The sequence below is a fragment of the Myotis myotis genome, unplaced genomic scaffold (assembly GCF_014108235.1).
Source record: "Myotis myotis isolate mMyoMyo1 unplaced genomic scaffold, mMyoMyo1.p scaffold_m19_p_13, whole genome shotgun sequence".
In the NCBI taxonomy this organism is placed as follows: Eukaryota; Metazoa; Chordata; class Mammalia; order Chiroptera; family Vespertilionidae; genus Myotis; species Myotis myotis.
The window spans coordinates 46,301,807-46,318,237 of record NW_023416317.1 but is presented as its reverse complement, the minus strand read 5'-3'; the positions used below and the strand labels follow the sequence as shown (position 1 = coordinate 46,318,237).

Genomic DNA, 16,431 nt, shown 5'->3' with positions numbered 1-16,431 from the left:
GTTGAGGCCTATGCCCAAGCTGCAGGCTCAATCCCCAGTGTGGGGCACAAAGGAGGCGGCTGATCAAGGATTCTCTCTCATCATTGTTGTTTCTCTCTCTCCCTCTCCTTTCCTCTCTGAAACCAATAAATTATATTTAAAATAATAATTAAACAAGCATCTTTTTTCTGCCTACTGGATAGGGAGGGGCTAAGATTGCTGGTTTTGAAGGCAAACTCCACAAGTTCAAATTCGAGTTTACTTCTTACTCATCATGTGATCCAGAACAAATTATGTGGTTTTCTTTGAGTCTCAGTTTCTCCTCTGCAAGACATGTGACATAGTAGTACCTACCTCCTAGAGATGTGGTGAGGATTAAAGGAGATAATGCCTAACGCAGAGCATTAATAAATGAGATAATGCCTAATGTAGAGTTCAATGGATATTAACTATGATTAGTATTTTGTTGCCATTATTAAAGACTTAATATTCACTGTATTATGTGGCAAATCAAAAAATAAATCATTTTTTGTTAAAACAAAACTTTCCTTCTGGCTAAGAGATGATAAATAGGGCGATTGGGATTCCCTTGCCCCTCCCCCCTCCTGTCCATTTAGCAGCTGGTTTAGAGGAGAAACTAAACTGGTGACATTTGGAAGCAAGGCTGTCATCCTGCTCACGATCAGATCGCTCTGATATCAATAACAGGATGAGGCAAATCAGGTGGGCCTGTGCGGTCCGTCAAGACATTAAGGTTCCTATTCCCTGGTGGTAGACACTATCCCTACATTCCAAAATGAACTGGGTGCCACACTGTCCCGCCCTGACCCATCCAACAACAACGTAACCACTGCCCCCTCCGCCAGCACCTGTTCCACCAGATGGCAAGCCTTTCCCCTCCAATGGAAACCCTCCTGGTCAGCCCACCACAGTCTGAGCTGCAAAGCGGAAGGCATGCACACTCACTGAAGTCTCGGGCAGTTCAACGCCAGGGCTGTGAGAGAGGTGTCCGTGAGGTTGCTGCAGCCAGAAAGGCAGAGGGCCTGCAGCCGGGGGCAGCCCCTGCAGATCTGTACCACGCCTTCGTCCGTAATGCGCTGGGAACCCAAAACAGGAAGGCAGGTCAGAAGGCACAGGAAACTGAAATGTGGATCTACTGATGGTCCACTGGTCTAGGTTGCCAGTTACCAGCACTGCAGCCTAGTAATTTAAACAAAATAAAGTGATGTACTCGACAGACGGGTATTGATGTTCTTTCTGCACAGCTTTAAAAATATTCCAGCATTACTAATGAGAGCGATATTTTAAAATTCCACTTACCTTCCCAGATTCATTGGATTTTCAGGAAAAATTCATAAACTTATATTAAAAATCAGATTAAACAAAAAGCTCACGAGACTTGGCTAAGTGACATTAATTTTTGGTTGAGTTTCTATAGATTAATGCTTTAGTTATCTACCATAAAAACGCTATGTGTCTATAATGGAAAAGTTAAATAAATCACTAAATTATTGATAAGTCAATATTCAAAATAACATCTTTATTTATACATACTAATTTAGGTGGAGATAAAAAATGCATTTATGCTATACTAGAGGCCCAGTGCAGTGGGAGTGGGGTGTTTGAGGGGAGGGGCTCCCTCAGCCCAGCCTGTGCCCTCTTGCAGTCTCGGACCCCTCACTCCTTACTTCCCGCCTGCTTGCTGCTCCTTAGTGCTGCCGCGGAGGCGGGAGAGGCTCCTGCCATCGCCACTGCGCTTGCCAGCCGTGATCCCGGCTTCTAGCTGGGCAGCGCTCGCCCTGTGGGAACGCACTGACCACCAGGGCCAGCTCCAGTGTTGAGTGTCTGCCCCCTGGTGGTCAGTGCACGTTGTTCAGCTCTTCAGTCAATTTGCATATTAGGGTTTTATTATATACTAGAGGCCCGGTGCACAAAAATTTGTGCACTCATGGGGGAGGGGAGTCCCTCAGCCCAGCCTGTGCCCTCTCGCAGTCTGGGACCCCTCGGGAGATAACGACCTGCTGGCTTAGGCCTGCTCCCGGGTGGCAAGGGCAGGCCCAATCCCCAGGTGCAGCCCCTGGTCGGGCTCAGAACAGGGCCGATTGGGGAGTTGGGGCGCTGCCCCCTATCATGCACAGAGCAGGGCGGATCGGGAGGTTGCGATGCCACCCCCAGTCACGCTCAGGGTAGGACCGATTGGGGGGTTGGGGCACTGCCCCCGTCACACTCAAGGCAAGGTCGATGGGGAGGTTGCGGCGCCACCCCCCGTCATGCACAGAGCGGGGCCAATCGGGGTTGGGGCGCTGCCCCCTGTCATGCACAGAGCAGGGCCCATCAGGGGGTTGGGGCGCTGCCCTCTATCACCCACAGAGCAGGGCCGATCAGGGGGTTGGGGCACCGCCACTCTCACACTCAGGGCAGGGCCGATGGGGAGGTTATGGCTCTACCCTGTCACACACAGAGCAGGGCCCGTGGGGGGGGGGGGAGGTTGGGGCGCCGCACCCTGTCACACACAGAGCAGGGCCGATCAGGGGGTTGGGGCGCCGCACCCTGTCACACACAGAGCCGCAGGCGATCAGGGGGTTGGGGAGCTCCCCCCTATCAGGCACAGAGCAGGGCTGATCAGGGGGTTGGGGGGCCTTCCCCTGTCACGAACAGAGCAGGGTGGATAGGGAGGTTGTGGCCCCGCCCCCTGTCACACACAGAGCCGCAGGGCGATCAGGGGGTTTGGGCGCTGCCCCGTCACGCTGATCCCGGTGCCGGGAGGCCTCGCGGCTCTGCTGATCCCAGTGCTGGGAGGCATATTACCCTTTTACTATATAGGGTAGAGGCCTGGTGCACGGGTGGGTGCCGGCTAGTTTGCCCTGAAGGGTGTCCTGGATCAGGGTGGGGGTCCCCACTGGGATGCCTGGCCAGCCTGGGTGAGGGGATGATGGCTGTTTGCAGCTGGTCACACACCCTTCAGGGTGGGGGTCCCCACTGGGGTGCCTGGCCAGTCTGGGTGAGGGGCTGAGGGCTGTTTTCAGGCTGGGGGTGACTGAAGCTCCCAACTGTTCCTTTTTTTCTTTTTTATTCTGGGCCAGCTTTACCTTTGAGGCTTGGCTCCAGCTCTTAGGCCTCTGCTGCTGAAAGTAGGTTTCTGGCCTTTGCTTACAATGTTGCGATCCTGCTGGCTGAAGCCCAGGGACTAAAGCAGGTTTCTGGGGTTTTGTTTAGCTTCTATATTTGTTACATAGTTGCTTAGAGTTGCAGCTCAGAGGCCTGCAGCGGCAGGCGGGGAACGTTGGAGTCCTCCGTCACTGAAGCAAGCAAGCCTCATGTTAGTTTCAAGCTGCCTGGCTGCCGGCCGCCATCTTGGCTGGCAGTTAATTTGCATATTGCCCTGATTAGCCAATGGGAAGGGTAGCGGTCGTACGCCAATTACCATGTTTCTCTTTTATTAGAAAGGACTAGAGGCCCGGTGCACAAAAATTTGTGCACTCAGGGGGGTCCGTCAGCCACCCGGCCTATGCCCTCTCGCAGTCTGGGACCCCTTGGGGGATATCCACCTGCTGGCTTAGGCCCGCTCCCCCAGGGGATTGGGCCTAAGCTGGCAGTCAGACATCCCTCTGGCAGCCCGGGAGCCCTCGGGGGATGTCTACTTGCCAGCAGGGAGCAGGCCTAAGCTGCAGTTGGACATCCTTAGCACTGCTGAGGAGGCGGGAGAGGCTCCCGCCACCATCACTGTGCTGGCAGCCGTCAGCTTGGCTTGTGGCTGAGCAGAGCTCCCCCTGTGGGAGCACACTGATCACCAGGGGGGAGCTCCTGCATTGAGCGTCTGCCCCCTGGTGGTCAGTGTGTGTCATAGTGACCAGTCATTCCCAGTGGTTCTGCTGTTAGGGTCAATTTGCATATTACCCTTTTATTATATAGGACTAGAGGCCCGGTGCATGAAAATTCATGCACTGTAGGGGGGACCCTCAGCCCGGCCTGCCCCATCACACCTCTGCTGCTGCCACTGCCGGCTGTGCAAGCCTTGGCCGGCTCTGGTTACCTGAGCCTCAGGCATCCCTGGGAGGCTGAAGGGACTGGGGGTCTCCAGAGGCAGGTATGTGACGCGTGCTGAGGCGTCTGCTTTCCGCCATCTTGTGGCTGTCGGTGCCGCCATCTTTGAGGGTGGGGCAGTCAATTAACATATTCCTTCCTTATTGGCTGTGGGAGCTGCCATCTTTGAGGATGGGGCAGCCAATTAGCATATTCCCTCCTTATTGGCTGTGGGCGCTGCCATCTTTGAGGGCAGGGCAGTCAATTAGCATATTCCCTCTATATTGGCTGTGGGTGATGCCATCTTTGAGACAGCGTGAGGCTCAATTAGCATATCCCCTCTTTATTAGATAGAAGGATTTCATATTAGGGTTTTATTATATAGGATTTCAAGTCACAGCCAGTGCTAGCCTACATGCAATTCAAGGTCTGACTTTGAACAGCTGCAGGCCCCTCAGTTAATATATGTCCAGAAGATAGCTTCTCCTTTACCTCCCATTATCAGGGACTCTAGAGATTTATGATTCACGCGCTAAAAATCCCAAATGCAAGGGACTTCTTGCCTGAGAAACCAGTATATGTAGAAAGCATCCTCAGTTTCAGCATTTCCAAGGGCAGGGAGAGGAACCGCAGCTTTTCCCAGGCTCACGCACTGCTGGAAAGGATGCCCTGCCCTGCCACATGCCCTTATTCCTAAAGCATCCTCATGTCTGTTGTTCCTTTTTATTTACTGACACAATGTGAGAAGTGTCATCATCCCCCATTTATAAATAAATAAAAAAAGACACTGAGGCCTTACCATGGACTGATGAGGCCAGTGACAGCCTTCCTAATATCTTAAACAACCGACCCCGAGCTACATCATTTACAGGGGAAGTGTTAGAGGCTGTGCACGGGCCTTTCTGTTGACAGTGGTGTTTCGTCTTGTGACAAATGGACAGATCACAGAAGGACACAGGATAAGAGGTAAGGTGTGGCGATCATCCTGCCTGCCTGGGTGCGTGAGGGGGACCCCTCCCCCCCGCAGTTTCTGAGGGAGGACACAAGCGGGAGGGTGCACAGCGGAAAGGCACGCTACTTACTGGGCAGGACTGGAGGTTGAGGCTCACGAGCTCATGGCAGTAGTTCTGAATGTGTTTTAGAGCTTCGTCTTCTAACTGGGACGGAGAAGACAAGAGGGATGGAACTAGGTGAGAGAACAGTGGGGCACCAAGGAAAATGCAACAGCAAGGCCCTCATCAAGCGCCCACCCTAACTTTAGATATCGGTAGTCAGCGCGGCTGCGTCAGCCCTGGTACCTGCGTGCAGCCCCGCAGGAGCAGGGCCTTCAGGCCTCGGCAGCCGCGCACCAGGGCCTCGATGCCATCCTTCGTGATCTGATCACACCACGAGAGGTTCAGGTACTCCAGGTTCCGGCAGCCCTCGCTGAGAGAACAAGGAACACAACCACGCATGTGCAGTCTAGCCTGCAGAGCATGCATTACCAACACTGAGTTTAGTAAATCACTGGGGAGAGAGGACCCCTGTGACCATTAGAAAGGTGTCAGACACACCAAGGTGTTCAGAGCTTTGGGTGCTTCTCTTGACCACAAACAACAGGTCCTCGTACCTGATGCCCTTTAAGGAGCTGTTGGTGATGGACACACAGGAGGTCAGATCCAGATGTTTCAGCTTGGCGCAGAATCTGCTAAGGCTGTAACACGTGCTGAGAAAGAGCAGAGGCACTAAAGATATTTTCAACCATGTCTCTCTCCTCTCTGTCTCCCCATAGCCAATTAGTCACCTAACTAATTTTCCCTACTTACCTGTCAGTGATTTTTGTGCACCCATTGAGGTTTAAGTGCTCGATGTTTCGGCAGTTCTGTGCAAAGGTCCTAAAGAGAACACATTTTAAATCTCCCTGCAAGTTGCCAGGCAGCCACTAGAGGGCGTGTATAACCATTCACATTTACAACAGTGCTCCTCAAACTTAAAATTTGTATATTATTGGACAAAGAACACTTAACATGAGATATATTCACTAAATAAAATTTTAAGCGTACAATATGTTACTGCTGACTATAAGTACTAGTGCTCCTCAAACTTTAATGTGCACACAGAAGAGCTTGGGGTTCTGTCCCTACTGACCCCAAAGTCATGGTCTGTCACTACTCTACACCAGGGAATGCCCGGCCTGCAGGCTGTATAAGGCCCACAAAGTCATTGGGTCTGGCCCTGCCATGGCATTAGGGGTGAGTTAATTAAATGTGTGACCAAATATAGCAGGCTGACTTTTAAGCTGATAATTCTGTATGACCCCGGAATGATGTTATAAATATCCACATGGCCCTTGGCAGAAAAAAGGTTCCCCACCCTGCTCTCAGCAAATCACCAGGAAAGAATTTAACAGAAGAAAAGCACACAAGATGCTTAGTGTATTTTCGCCGATGGAAATGTCAGCTACAACCTGCTGTGGCTGGCGAACCACTGAGGTTCGACTTACTTCAGGGAGGAATCCCCAACACCAATGCAGCCTCGCAAGCTGAGCTTCCGCAGGAACCCGCCACAGCGCTTGGAGATGTTTTCCACCACTCGACCCTGGAACCAAGAAAGTTGGAGAGAAATTCTGTTTTTCAGGTTGCTTATCTAACTGAACAATAACCTGAAATTTAGCAAGTTCAGAAACTGAATATTAATATTAAAGCTGTTATAAAATAAAATTTTCTCATTTGGTCAGATTTACCACTCTTAAACAGAGGTATACATATTTCCAGATAAATATACCAGAATCTCGAAATTGTAAGAGGCTTTAAAGATTATTTTATAGGCAACAAAACCGAGGCACTGAGAAATTATATGGCTCAAGTGGCCAAGCTGGAGTGACACTTCAGTGACACCTTGCCTCACTCCTGGCTCGTGCTGCTGCCCTTTCTCCATTCTTCTTTATTTATTTTATTTTTAAAATTTTTATTGATTTCAGAGAGAAAAAGAGAGGGAGAGATAGAAACATCAATGATGAGAATCACTGATTGGCTGCCTCCTGCATGTGCCCTATTAGGGATCGAGGCCGCAACCCAGGCACGTGCCCTGACCGGGAATCAAATCGTGACCTCCTAGTTCATAGGTGGATGCTCAACCACTGACCCACACTGGCTGGGCCCTTTCTCCATTCGTGACGGTGAATTTAGAATTCTCAGTGGATCTTTCAGATCAACAACTATTTGTCGAGTGTCCCCTCATATTAAATCAGAGAAGCAGGTGTTAATGAGGCAGGTGTTGAGGCTTTAAGAAGCTAAGTGGTAAAACTCAGATTATAAATATGAAAAAAGTAATCTGTTACCAATACAGAGCAAAGTAAAATACAAGCAGCATTTTGGTCTGGATGCATGGAAATATCTTCTAGGTTCCCCTCTCTATTCTACCTCTTTTTTTTTTCGATCTTTAATTTCTTTATTGATTAAGGTATTACATATGTGACCTCATCCCCCCCCATACACCCTCCCAACTCTTGCCCTTGCCCCCCTGTTGTCTGTGTCCATTGGTTGGGCTTATATGCATGCATACAACTCCTTCGGTTGATCTCTCCCCCTTGCCCCCACCCTCTATTCTACCTCTTGCCACCTTAGTATTAAATCTAAATGCAACACAAGAAACATGCAGGGGAAAAGGAGCAGTTCACTTATCTTCTTAAAAAGTCTTTTGTCTAAAACACAGTTAACTTACCTCTACATCTGTTTGAAAGTTAAAAAGGTCTATTCTTTGCCAGTTGCTTCCATCCAGGGCTAAGATGTTCCAAGCCTGGGAGGTGGGAGTAAAGGAGGAGGGATTGGGGTGAAAAAGATACATTTATTGAGACCATTAAAGAAAGACTTTATGCAACCTTTGTATTTTCAAGCTTGTATTCTTGATATACATTGTTTATAATCAAATATGGAATTATGACAAGAGTGTGTTACATTAAATATAAAAGATGACATTTTAATTTTTAACTATTTACTTGAACTGAAACTCATCCACATTCTAATAAAGCTTGAGAGTTACTGATGAAAAATCTGGTTGATACCTTACCTTGGAAATCTGTGCACATCGGCACAAAGTTACTATATCCAAGAAGGAAAATATTCTAGGAAGAAAGGGAAAAAACACAAAGAATGAAACGGTGTTAACATTTCAGGATATCTGTAACTTGAAAGATACAACCTAATGAGCCATCTGGATAGCTTCATAGTTTGTTTTTTTTCAAGTTTCTTCAATTTGCAACACACACGTATGCTATAATTTTACACACTACTGTGAAATATTAAATGTTTGCATGTTCCCAAGCTGTTTCAGATGCACGACACACAAATCCCCTTAAAACGGAACTCATTACACTTAATTTCCCTGGCTCTAGGCATGGACATGAGACAGACCATAACTTGTTCATTCAAAGTCCAACCTCCCAGGAGCTAAGTCTGGTGAGAGCCGAATCCTTCTAATTCTGTGCCCTGCCTCACAGGCAAACCCCTCTTTTGTGGGAAGATGCCCTAACCAGGCTCGGATGCCGAGCCTCAAACAACAAGGCCAAGAAAAGTTCGATGATAAAACCTATTTGGGCAGAAAAATGGAGCTCAAGGTCTACAAGTGACCAGTTTTTTATGAGCAAAAGCCAAGACGGCACGGAAGATGGGAAAGATGGGGAAAAGAGAAGCAGAGAGAAGCACACAGAAACTTAGCTGACACCGTAAGCCCCTGGAGGAAGCAGGAGCTGTGCGGCAGGGGCCTGGGTTGGGTCCTGACATCCTGGCAGCGGAGGATGAGTTGCTGAGGACAGCACAGTGGCCAGCAGCTGCGTGCGCCTCAGTCGTGGGCAGTGACAGTGAAAACAACAGCGTCTCTAGAACACAGGTGCATGGGATGAGGTGAGGACAGCAATAGGATCTCAGTTCTTATAGTCCCAGAAGGTAAATATGAGAGTCTGTGTGTGGAAGGGGACAAGGGGGAGATGGCAAACAGCCACCTATAAGTTCTTCAAAATTCTTCAGCGAAACAGTCAGTGGTGCGCTGAAAATCTGTGGGCTCGGGGAAGAACAGTAATAAAGCACCAGACAGCTGTGCCCTATGACAATGCACCCACAGCAGCACCACAAGGCTAGTGTTCGCATAAATACCATTCTACAAGATAGCCTCCGGTCATGTTCTGGTGAAAAGCCAAGGACAGACGCATAAGGGCTGCACTGACCTTAAAAGACTCAGTGGAACTTTGTACACAGGGAAGTGCTAGTGGCTGAAAATGAGCACTTAAATATATATTTCGGGTGTCTGCACACCTACATTGCCTCTGTGGGAATACATCTTGCCCACAAAAAAGCCATCCTACCTCAAATGTCCATGTTCTGTGCCATATGACCATTCCACAAGGAGCCACAACTTACTGTCAGCTCCTTGAGAGACCAGGAGAGGCAGAGAAACAAGTACAGTACAGCAGAATCATACTCCTTGCTGGGGTTGGTTTCTAGGTACCAACTGAGGGTGAGAAAGGAGTTAGCTAAGTTTCCCTTGAAAATCCCTTATGAATGTACCACCTTGGAGACCACATACGCTATCACCTCTTGGTAGTATAACAATAACGATAGTTAACATTGACTATGTACTTCCTATGTGCTGGCCGCAGCTGATGTTAGTCATTTAGTTGTCGCGACAATGCTTTGAGTTGCCACTGCTGTCTCCATTCACAGATAAGGACGCTGAGCACAGAGAGGTTCAGTAACCTGCAGGCCACACAGTGAGAGTGGAGCTACGATGGGAACCGAGGCAGTCTGGCTGGAGAGCCCGAGCCCATGACTACTCTGCAAGCTGCCATAATGCTGAACGCAGCTGCTTCCCCTCAGGACTGGGCCAGACGCTATTTCTTCCACTGAACAGCAGACGACGTGGTCTGAGTTTAGTGAGCATGCTATGTGGAAATCACGTCACTTTAAACGCTAGAATCACAGCAACTGAAGCAAGATGCTCACACATTCAGACAACAGAGAGCCAACAGCTGGGACACAAGTCCACGTTTCTCATCTCATGCTTAGTACCCATCTGATGGTTACTGAATGAAGCAGATTTGCTGTAGTATTTACATCATTGTCCCTCTCCCCAACGCCCCCATGACTCTCTGTGGTTGAGTTTGTACACGTTTATCTGCAAGCTAGGACTCCAAACTGGCAAACTGCAGCCTAGGCCAAGTTCCTGAGTCATGTGTCAGTGAATGAAACAAACGCCTGAGTGACAGAGCTGGTACACTGGCAATAGAAAGAGAGACAGAGGAGTTAGATCAGTGGGATACTGAGGTCTGGCTCTTGAAAGCATTTTTTTCCCCCTGGAAATTACTTCCTACCTCAATTGTGGTAACTTCACCCGTAATTAGAAAAGCATGGCAGGTCCTGGCCAAGCTGGTTAGAGTGTCCTGATTCACCAAAGTTGTGGGTTCAACCTCCAGTCAGGGGAATCAGCCAAAGAATGCAAACCGATGTTTCTCTCTCCTTCCTTCCTCCCTCCCTCCCTCCCTCCCTCCCTCCCTCCCTCCCTCCCTCCCTCCCTCCCTCCCTCCCTCCCTCCCTTCCTTCTCTCTCTCTCTCTCTCTCTCTCTCTCTCTCTCTCTCTCTCTCTCTCTCTCTCTCCCCCCGTCCTCCCTCCCTTTCTCTCTAATCAATAAATTTTTTTTAAAGCACTGCAATGGCAACTTGGTTATTAATACATATGTACAGGGGCATATAGAGTGGATATACTTCGGACTTTGTATTCTGTTCCATTGGTCTGTCCACCTTAATAAGAACATTTTCTAATTATGAAGCTTTATAATAAGTCTTGATGTCTGGTAATCTAAGTCCTTCAACCTTGTTCTTATTCATCAAGATTACCTTGGTTAGTCCTGGCTATTTGTGGTTCTTTGAATTTCCACTTATGTTTTAGAATTGGCATATCAATTTCCACAAGAAAAATTGATGACGTTTTTAATGGGATTTCACTGAGTTTCCAGGGGAGAATTGAAATCTTTACAATATTAAGTCTTTCAATCCAGAAACATACCAATAACTACAAGAAAGGAAATCTACAGACCAATCTCTCTTGTGAGCATGATGAAGAAATCCTAAATCAAATCCAGTGATATATAAAGATTTAACATATCATGGTCAAGTCTAACACTGACAACATTTTAAATCAATGTGATTCATATTAATAGAACTAAGGAATAAAACCTTATGCTATCTCAAAAGATGAACTGTGGGACAATGATAACAGAGGTAACATGCACATAATGGCAATACCTGAAGAAATATTTGAGGCAAAACCGAGAAGTTTTTACATTTAATGATGGGCACCAAACCATGCTGTCCCAAACCATAGATGCAGGAAGCTCAGAGAACTCCAATCATGGCAAATACCGGCCTATAATTTAACTTTTTTATAACATCCTCATTCAGTTTGGTATTAGGTAATATTGGCCTCATGAAATTCCCTTTAATCTACCCTAAAAATATTTTAGCTACTTTGCTTCAAATATTATCCCTCCTACATTTTCTCTATATTCCTTGTCTATAATTTCCTGTATACATTCGTTGAATCATCTAATTCCATCTTCTGGGTCTCTTAATCTTTTCTGTATTTCCATATCTTTATTTTTCTATGCTAAATTATGTATACATTTCCCATCTCTATTTTCCAGTTCTCTAATTACCTTTTCAGCTTCATCTAATACCGCAGATGTTTAATCCATTTATGGACCCTTATGGTGGACCATTTCTTTAGGTACCTTGTAATGTTTTATCATGATCTCATTTTCTTTTAAATATTTTTTTTTCAAACTGAATTTCCTAATTTGGAGAATCTTATTATAAATATGTTTTTATTTATTTCAGAGAGAGGAAGGGAGAAGGAGAGAGAGAAATATCAATGATGAGAATCATTGATTGGCTGCCTCCTGCATGCCCCCTACTGGGGATCGAGCCCACAACCTGGGCATGTGCCATGACTGGGAATCGAACCATGACCACCTGATTCATGGGTCGACCCTCAACCACTGAGCCACACCTACCGGGCATGATCTCATTTGCCTCTGATTATTGATGTGTAGAAAGCTCATGCATCTTGGTTTTTTAAATGTCCCTATAAAATTTTTACATTTGATTCTGCCAAGTTGCCCCCAAATTTTCATCTTTCTGGCATAAATTTTACATTAATTTCTAAGCTTGGAATTTCTAAATCATGTATACATGAGGTCAGATTTCTCAAGAAAGACTTTTTCCCCTTCACCCAAAGCCCCAATCAGAAACAAGTCTTTTGTTTGTTTTTCTGGTTTGGTTTGGTTTTAAATTCCCATCTTACATGTCAGGAACCTTTCCAGGGTCTCTGCTTTGTGTAGTGGTCACATATTCGGCTCCTCCCCTTGTCCATACAAGGCCCCATCTCCTTTCTCATGGTAGCAGAGCCACTGATAGTCTGCTAACCACTCCAGTTATGAGTACACAGAGATTATTTCTTTCCTGAACTATATTTACTTTTTGTTTTATCTTATCATAATCATTGTTTTCCTGCTAGCCCAATTACAAGGTTACAGAATCCAGAAGTCAGGTGTTCCTTTTCTTTGATAACAATTAACAGTGTAGTATAGGGTGTCTCAAAAACCATATAGAAACACACTTTCAATAACTATAAAGGCAGTGTTTATTAAGATACATTTCATTTTCAAAATTGAGCATCAGCTGTTAAAGTGTGTATACATTTTTTGGGACACCCTGTACATAGAATGCTCTATAGGGTAGAATACCAACTATCCTTCCCTTCCATTACTGTATCAAAAAAAACAGCAGCAGCAACAAAACACTAGGTGCATGAGCTATTTGATTACACATATGACTTACAGTGCTGCATAATCTGTTCGACCAGAAGTTTTTGCTCTGCTGAATAGAATAAAACCTATATGCCGTATCTTTTATAGGTGAATATATGAAGATATATGAGGGTGGCGTGTGTGTTTTTGTAGATTATAAGGCTAATATCCTGTACACAACTCTTTTTTTACTGAAGAGCAGTAAGATAGAAGGAAGAACATGAGAGTTAAAGTCAATAGGCCTTGAAGCCTCAGGCCCACACAGGCCCTTCACACTCCGAAGCTCATGTTTTTAACAACTGTGGAATCTTGATCAACTCATTCAACCTTGGAGCCTCAGATTTTTCACCTATAAAATGAAGATGATTAAAACTGTTCTACCTACTTCAAGAGATTATTTTGAGTATCAAGTGATTTTCAAAATTGCTACAGTGTACTCAAGAAACATTCTTTTTCCCCCAAAAATAATAATCAAGAGCAAATGTCAGACTGACGGGGTGATACACACTGAGAACAATTTCTTAAAAATAAATAAACAGAAATATCAACAGTTTCTCTCAACTGGAAGCAGAACCTTAACAGAACTTTAAGAAAATGTGGAGAACTTTATCACATGCACATCACTGGTTCTGCTGTAGGTTAAGAATGGCAGTAAGCCCCAGAATATGATGACTTTCGGCATTACCTTAGATCAGCTAGGATAACAAAAAGTGATGCCAGGCCCTCCCCACACTCTTCAAAGAACTACCTACTTAGAGTAACATCCCCAAAGATGAAAACATAGGCTCAGTTTCATTGTGCAAATGACTGGTCTTGGAAGTGTGGATACAGAAAATAATTTTTTCTCTAAAGCTCACAAAGCCTGTGTTCATACATTAGTGAAAACAACTGTTCTTTAAGCAAATGTTAAATTTGTTTTGTATTGGTTTAGTGATCCTATATAATAAAAGGCTAATATGCAAATTGTCCCTACAGGCGAGAATTCAATCGACTGGGAGTTAGACGTGCGCTGACCACCAGGGGGTGGTGCAGAACATGGCAGGTGTCAGCGACACAGCACTGGCAGTGGGTTGCAGTGGAGGCACTGCCAGCCCAATGGGCCCCGACGAGAGCAGGACCACAGCAGGATGTGGAGCAGGTGAGCGCACAGCACCAGGCCAAGACAGGCGCAAAGGGAGGCCCTGGCTGGTGGCAGTGGCAGCAGGCAGCCAAGGGAAGGGAGGCCCCGGCTGGCAGCTGACAGCTGTTAGGGACCCTACCTGTGCATGAATTTCATGCACTGGGCCTCTAGTGTTATATAAAAGAAAAAGAAAACCTTAAGTTCCATGAGTCTTCTTTTAAGGGCATCTCCAAAGAACTCAACTATAAGACAAACGTGTACATTAACATGAACTGCTGAGATGAGGAGGTTCTGAAACGAAACCTCCACTTTTTCTCCCTACAGACTCTAACCCCATCAGAACTACACGAGGCAAAGGCTCAGATTTTCTGGAAGGAAATGGATGGAACCTCATGTGAACTCTCACACGACAGTAATTATGAGCTGGCACTAAGAGAGTTTACCCTTCAGAAACGTTTCCACAAGTAGGGCCACTATCTACACTTGTTATCTGAATGTGAGAGCTGAGGTATGTTAGAGGGAGATTTATCTTTTCTCTGTGCATCTTTTTACTGTGTCACTTGCTAAAACTATCAAGCATTTTAATTTAAAATCTAATAAAGAAAAGATTAAAGAAAGAAAATGACTCCAGAAGAGCAAAACTAGCCTCACATGAATGGACAGTCTCTCTTTGGTTTGGACCCTCCATATTTTTTTTTTTTTTTTTTTAAATATATTTTATTGATTTTTTTACAGAGAGAAAGGGAGAGAGATAGAGAATTAGAAACATCGATGAGAGAGAAACATCAATCAGCTGCCTCCTGCACACCCCCCACTGGGGATGTGCCCGCAACCCAGGTACATGCCCTTGACCGGAATCGAACCTGGGACCTTTCAGTCCGCAGGCCGACGCTCTATCCACTGAGCCAAACCGGTTTCAGCCATATTTTCTTTAAATATATTTTATTGATTTTTTACAGAGAGGAAATGAGAGGGATAGAGAGTTAGAAACATCAATGAGAGAGAAACATTGATCAGCTGCCTCCTGCACACTCCCCACTGGGGATGTGCCTTCAACCAAGGTACATGCCCTTGACCAGAATCGAACCTGGGACCCTTGAGTCCGCAAGCTGACGCTCTATCCACTGAGCCAAACCGGTTAGGGCAGGACCCTCCATATTTTTAAGGGAAGTCAAAGCTAAGTTCATTATTTCATTATTAAAATTGTCATCATTACATTTTCTGATAAAGAATAGTTTATGGCTTGGTTCCAATTATCCTATTACTAATTTATGAATCGAGGTTTCATCATAAATACTGAACACTAAATAATAATTAAAATAAAACACATCCTGAAAGGAAATCAGCCAGCTTCTGACTAAATTTATTTAAAAGGCATTTTAACAACAAGAGTCCAAAGGAAAGAGCAATGACTTTCGTGCAAATGCAGGAGTGGAACAACGATGAATCCACTTCTGCCATAATGCTAGTGATTAATTAAAGTATCCATAATTGAGTTCCTAGAGAATGAAAAATTTAATTTTTTAAATATAAGTGGATTGATGGGAAGGTGAAATTTTCCATAGTTAGACAACCAGCATGGAGCTGGAGAGGAGAGATCGGCAAAGTCAACAATGGACAGGAAATCCAGACAGACTGTATTAAGATTGAATCAAATTACAACAAAGGATGAAGAAAGTAACTCTAAAATTTAATAATAACGAGGTGTGTGTGTGTGTGTGTGTGTGTGTGTGTGTGTGTATAATCAATTTCAGAGAGAGAGGGAGAGAGAGAAACATCAATGATGAGAGAGAATCATTGACCGGCTGCTTCCTGCACGCCCCTACTGGGGATCGAGCCCACAACCCGGGCATGTACCCTTGACCAGAATCAAACCCAGGACCCTTCAATCCACAGGCTGAAGCTCTATCCACTGAGCCAAACCAGCTAGAGCTTTATAAAAGTCCTTTGAGAAATAAACAGTGAACACAGTAAGAGGCTGGAGCACAGCACATGGGAACAGTTCTGAATGAGAAATGGGAAACAAAATATTCATGAAGATGAGGGACACCTGACCCTACAGGAGAGCCCAGGGGAGATCGGCACCAAGAGGACCAGCCACAGGGACAAAACCCAGTAAACGGAAGACATCAGCACATCCTCTTCGTACCTTTCAAACTTTTCAAAAATGGTTTTAGTTGGAATATTCTGATCCACACAAAAGACTACATGACACTCTATAGTCCCGAATAATAAAATTGCATGAATCACCACTCAACCTTGAAAACTAGACCATTCCCCGCATCACTGCACCTACTTTGTGTCCCTCCCTCACTTCCTTTCTCCACCTCTCAACCAGTCAATGCGCATGTGATTTGTTCCTTGTGCTTAACAGTTTTATCACAATGTATACATTCCTAAGCAGTAGACCATGTAGTTTTTTGCTTGATTTTTAATCTTATAAAAACAATAATGCTGTATATAGTCTTTTGCA

General features: G+C 45.6%; 1 protein-coding gene across 3 annotated transcripts in view; it reads right to left on the bottom strand.

Moving 5' to 3' along the window:
- The window catches only part of FBXL2 (F-box and leucine rich repeat protein 2), a 53,741-nt gene that overhangs the window by 22,227 nt on the left and 15,083 nt on the right, over nt 1–16,431 (bottom strand). For 2 of the 3 annotated variants that reach the window (XR_004971609.1, XM_036332881.1), the window contains exons 3-10: nt 8,050–8,104; nt 7,705–7,779; nt 6,485–6,579; nt 5,808–5,876; nt 5,612–5,707; nt 5,301–5,427; nt 5,085–5,159; nt 946–1,076 (exon numbers count right to left, since the gene is read on the bottom strand). Coding sequence is in view for 2 of the 3 variants with exons in the window: in XM_036332881.1 (XP_036188774.1) it covers nt 946–1,076; nt 5,085–5,159; nt 5,301–5,427; nt 5,612–5,707; nt 5,808–5,876; nt 6,485–6,579; nt 7,705–7,779; nt 8,050–8,104 (723 nt within the window). In the remaining variant the exon portion in view is untranslated. Of the gene's footprint in view, nt 1–945; nt 1,077–5,084; nt 5,160–5,300; nt 5,428–5,611; nt 5,727–5,807; nt 5,877–6,484; nt 6,580–7,704; nt 7,780–8,049; nt 8,105–16,431 lie in introns of those variants that run through there. The other variant, XM_036332880.1, reaches the window with a different exon arrangement.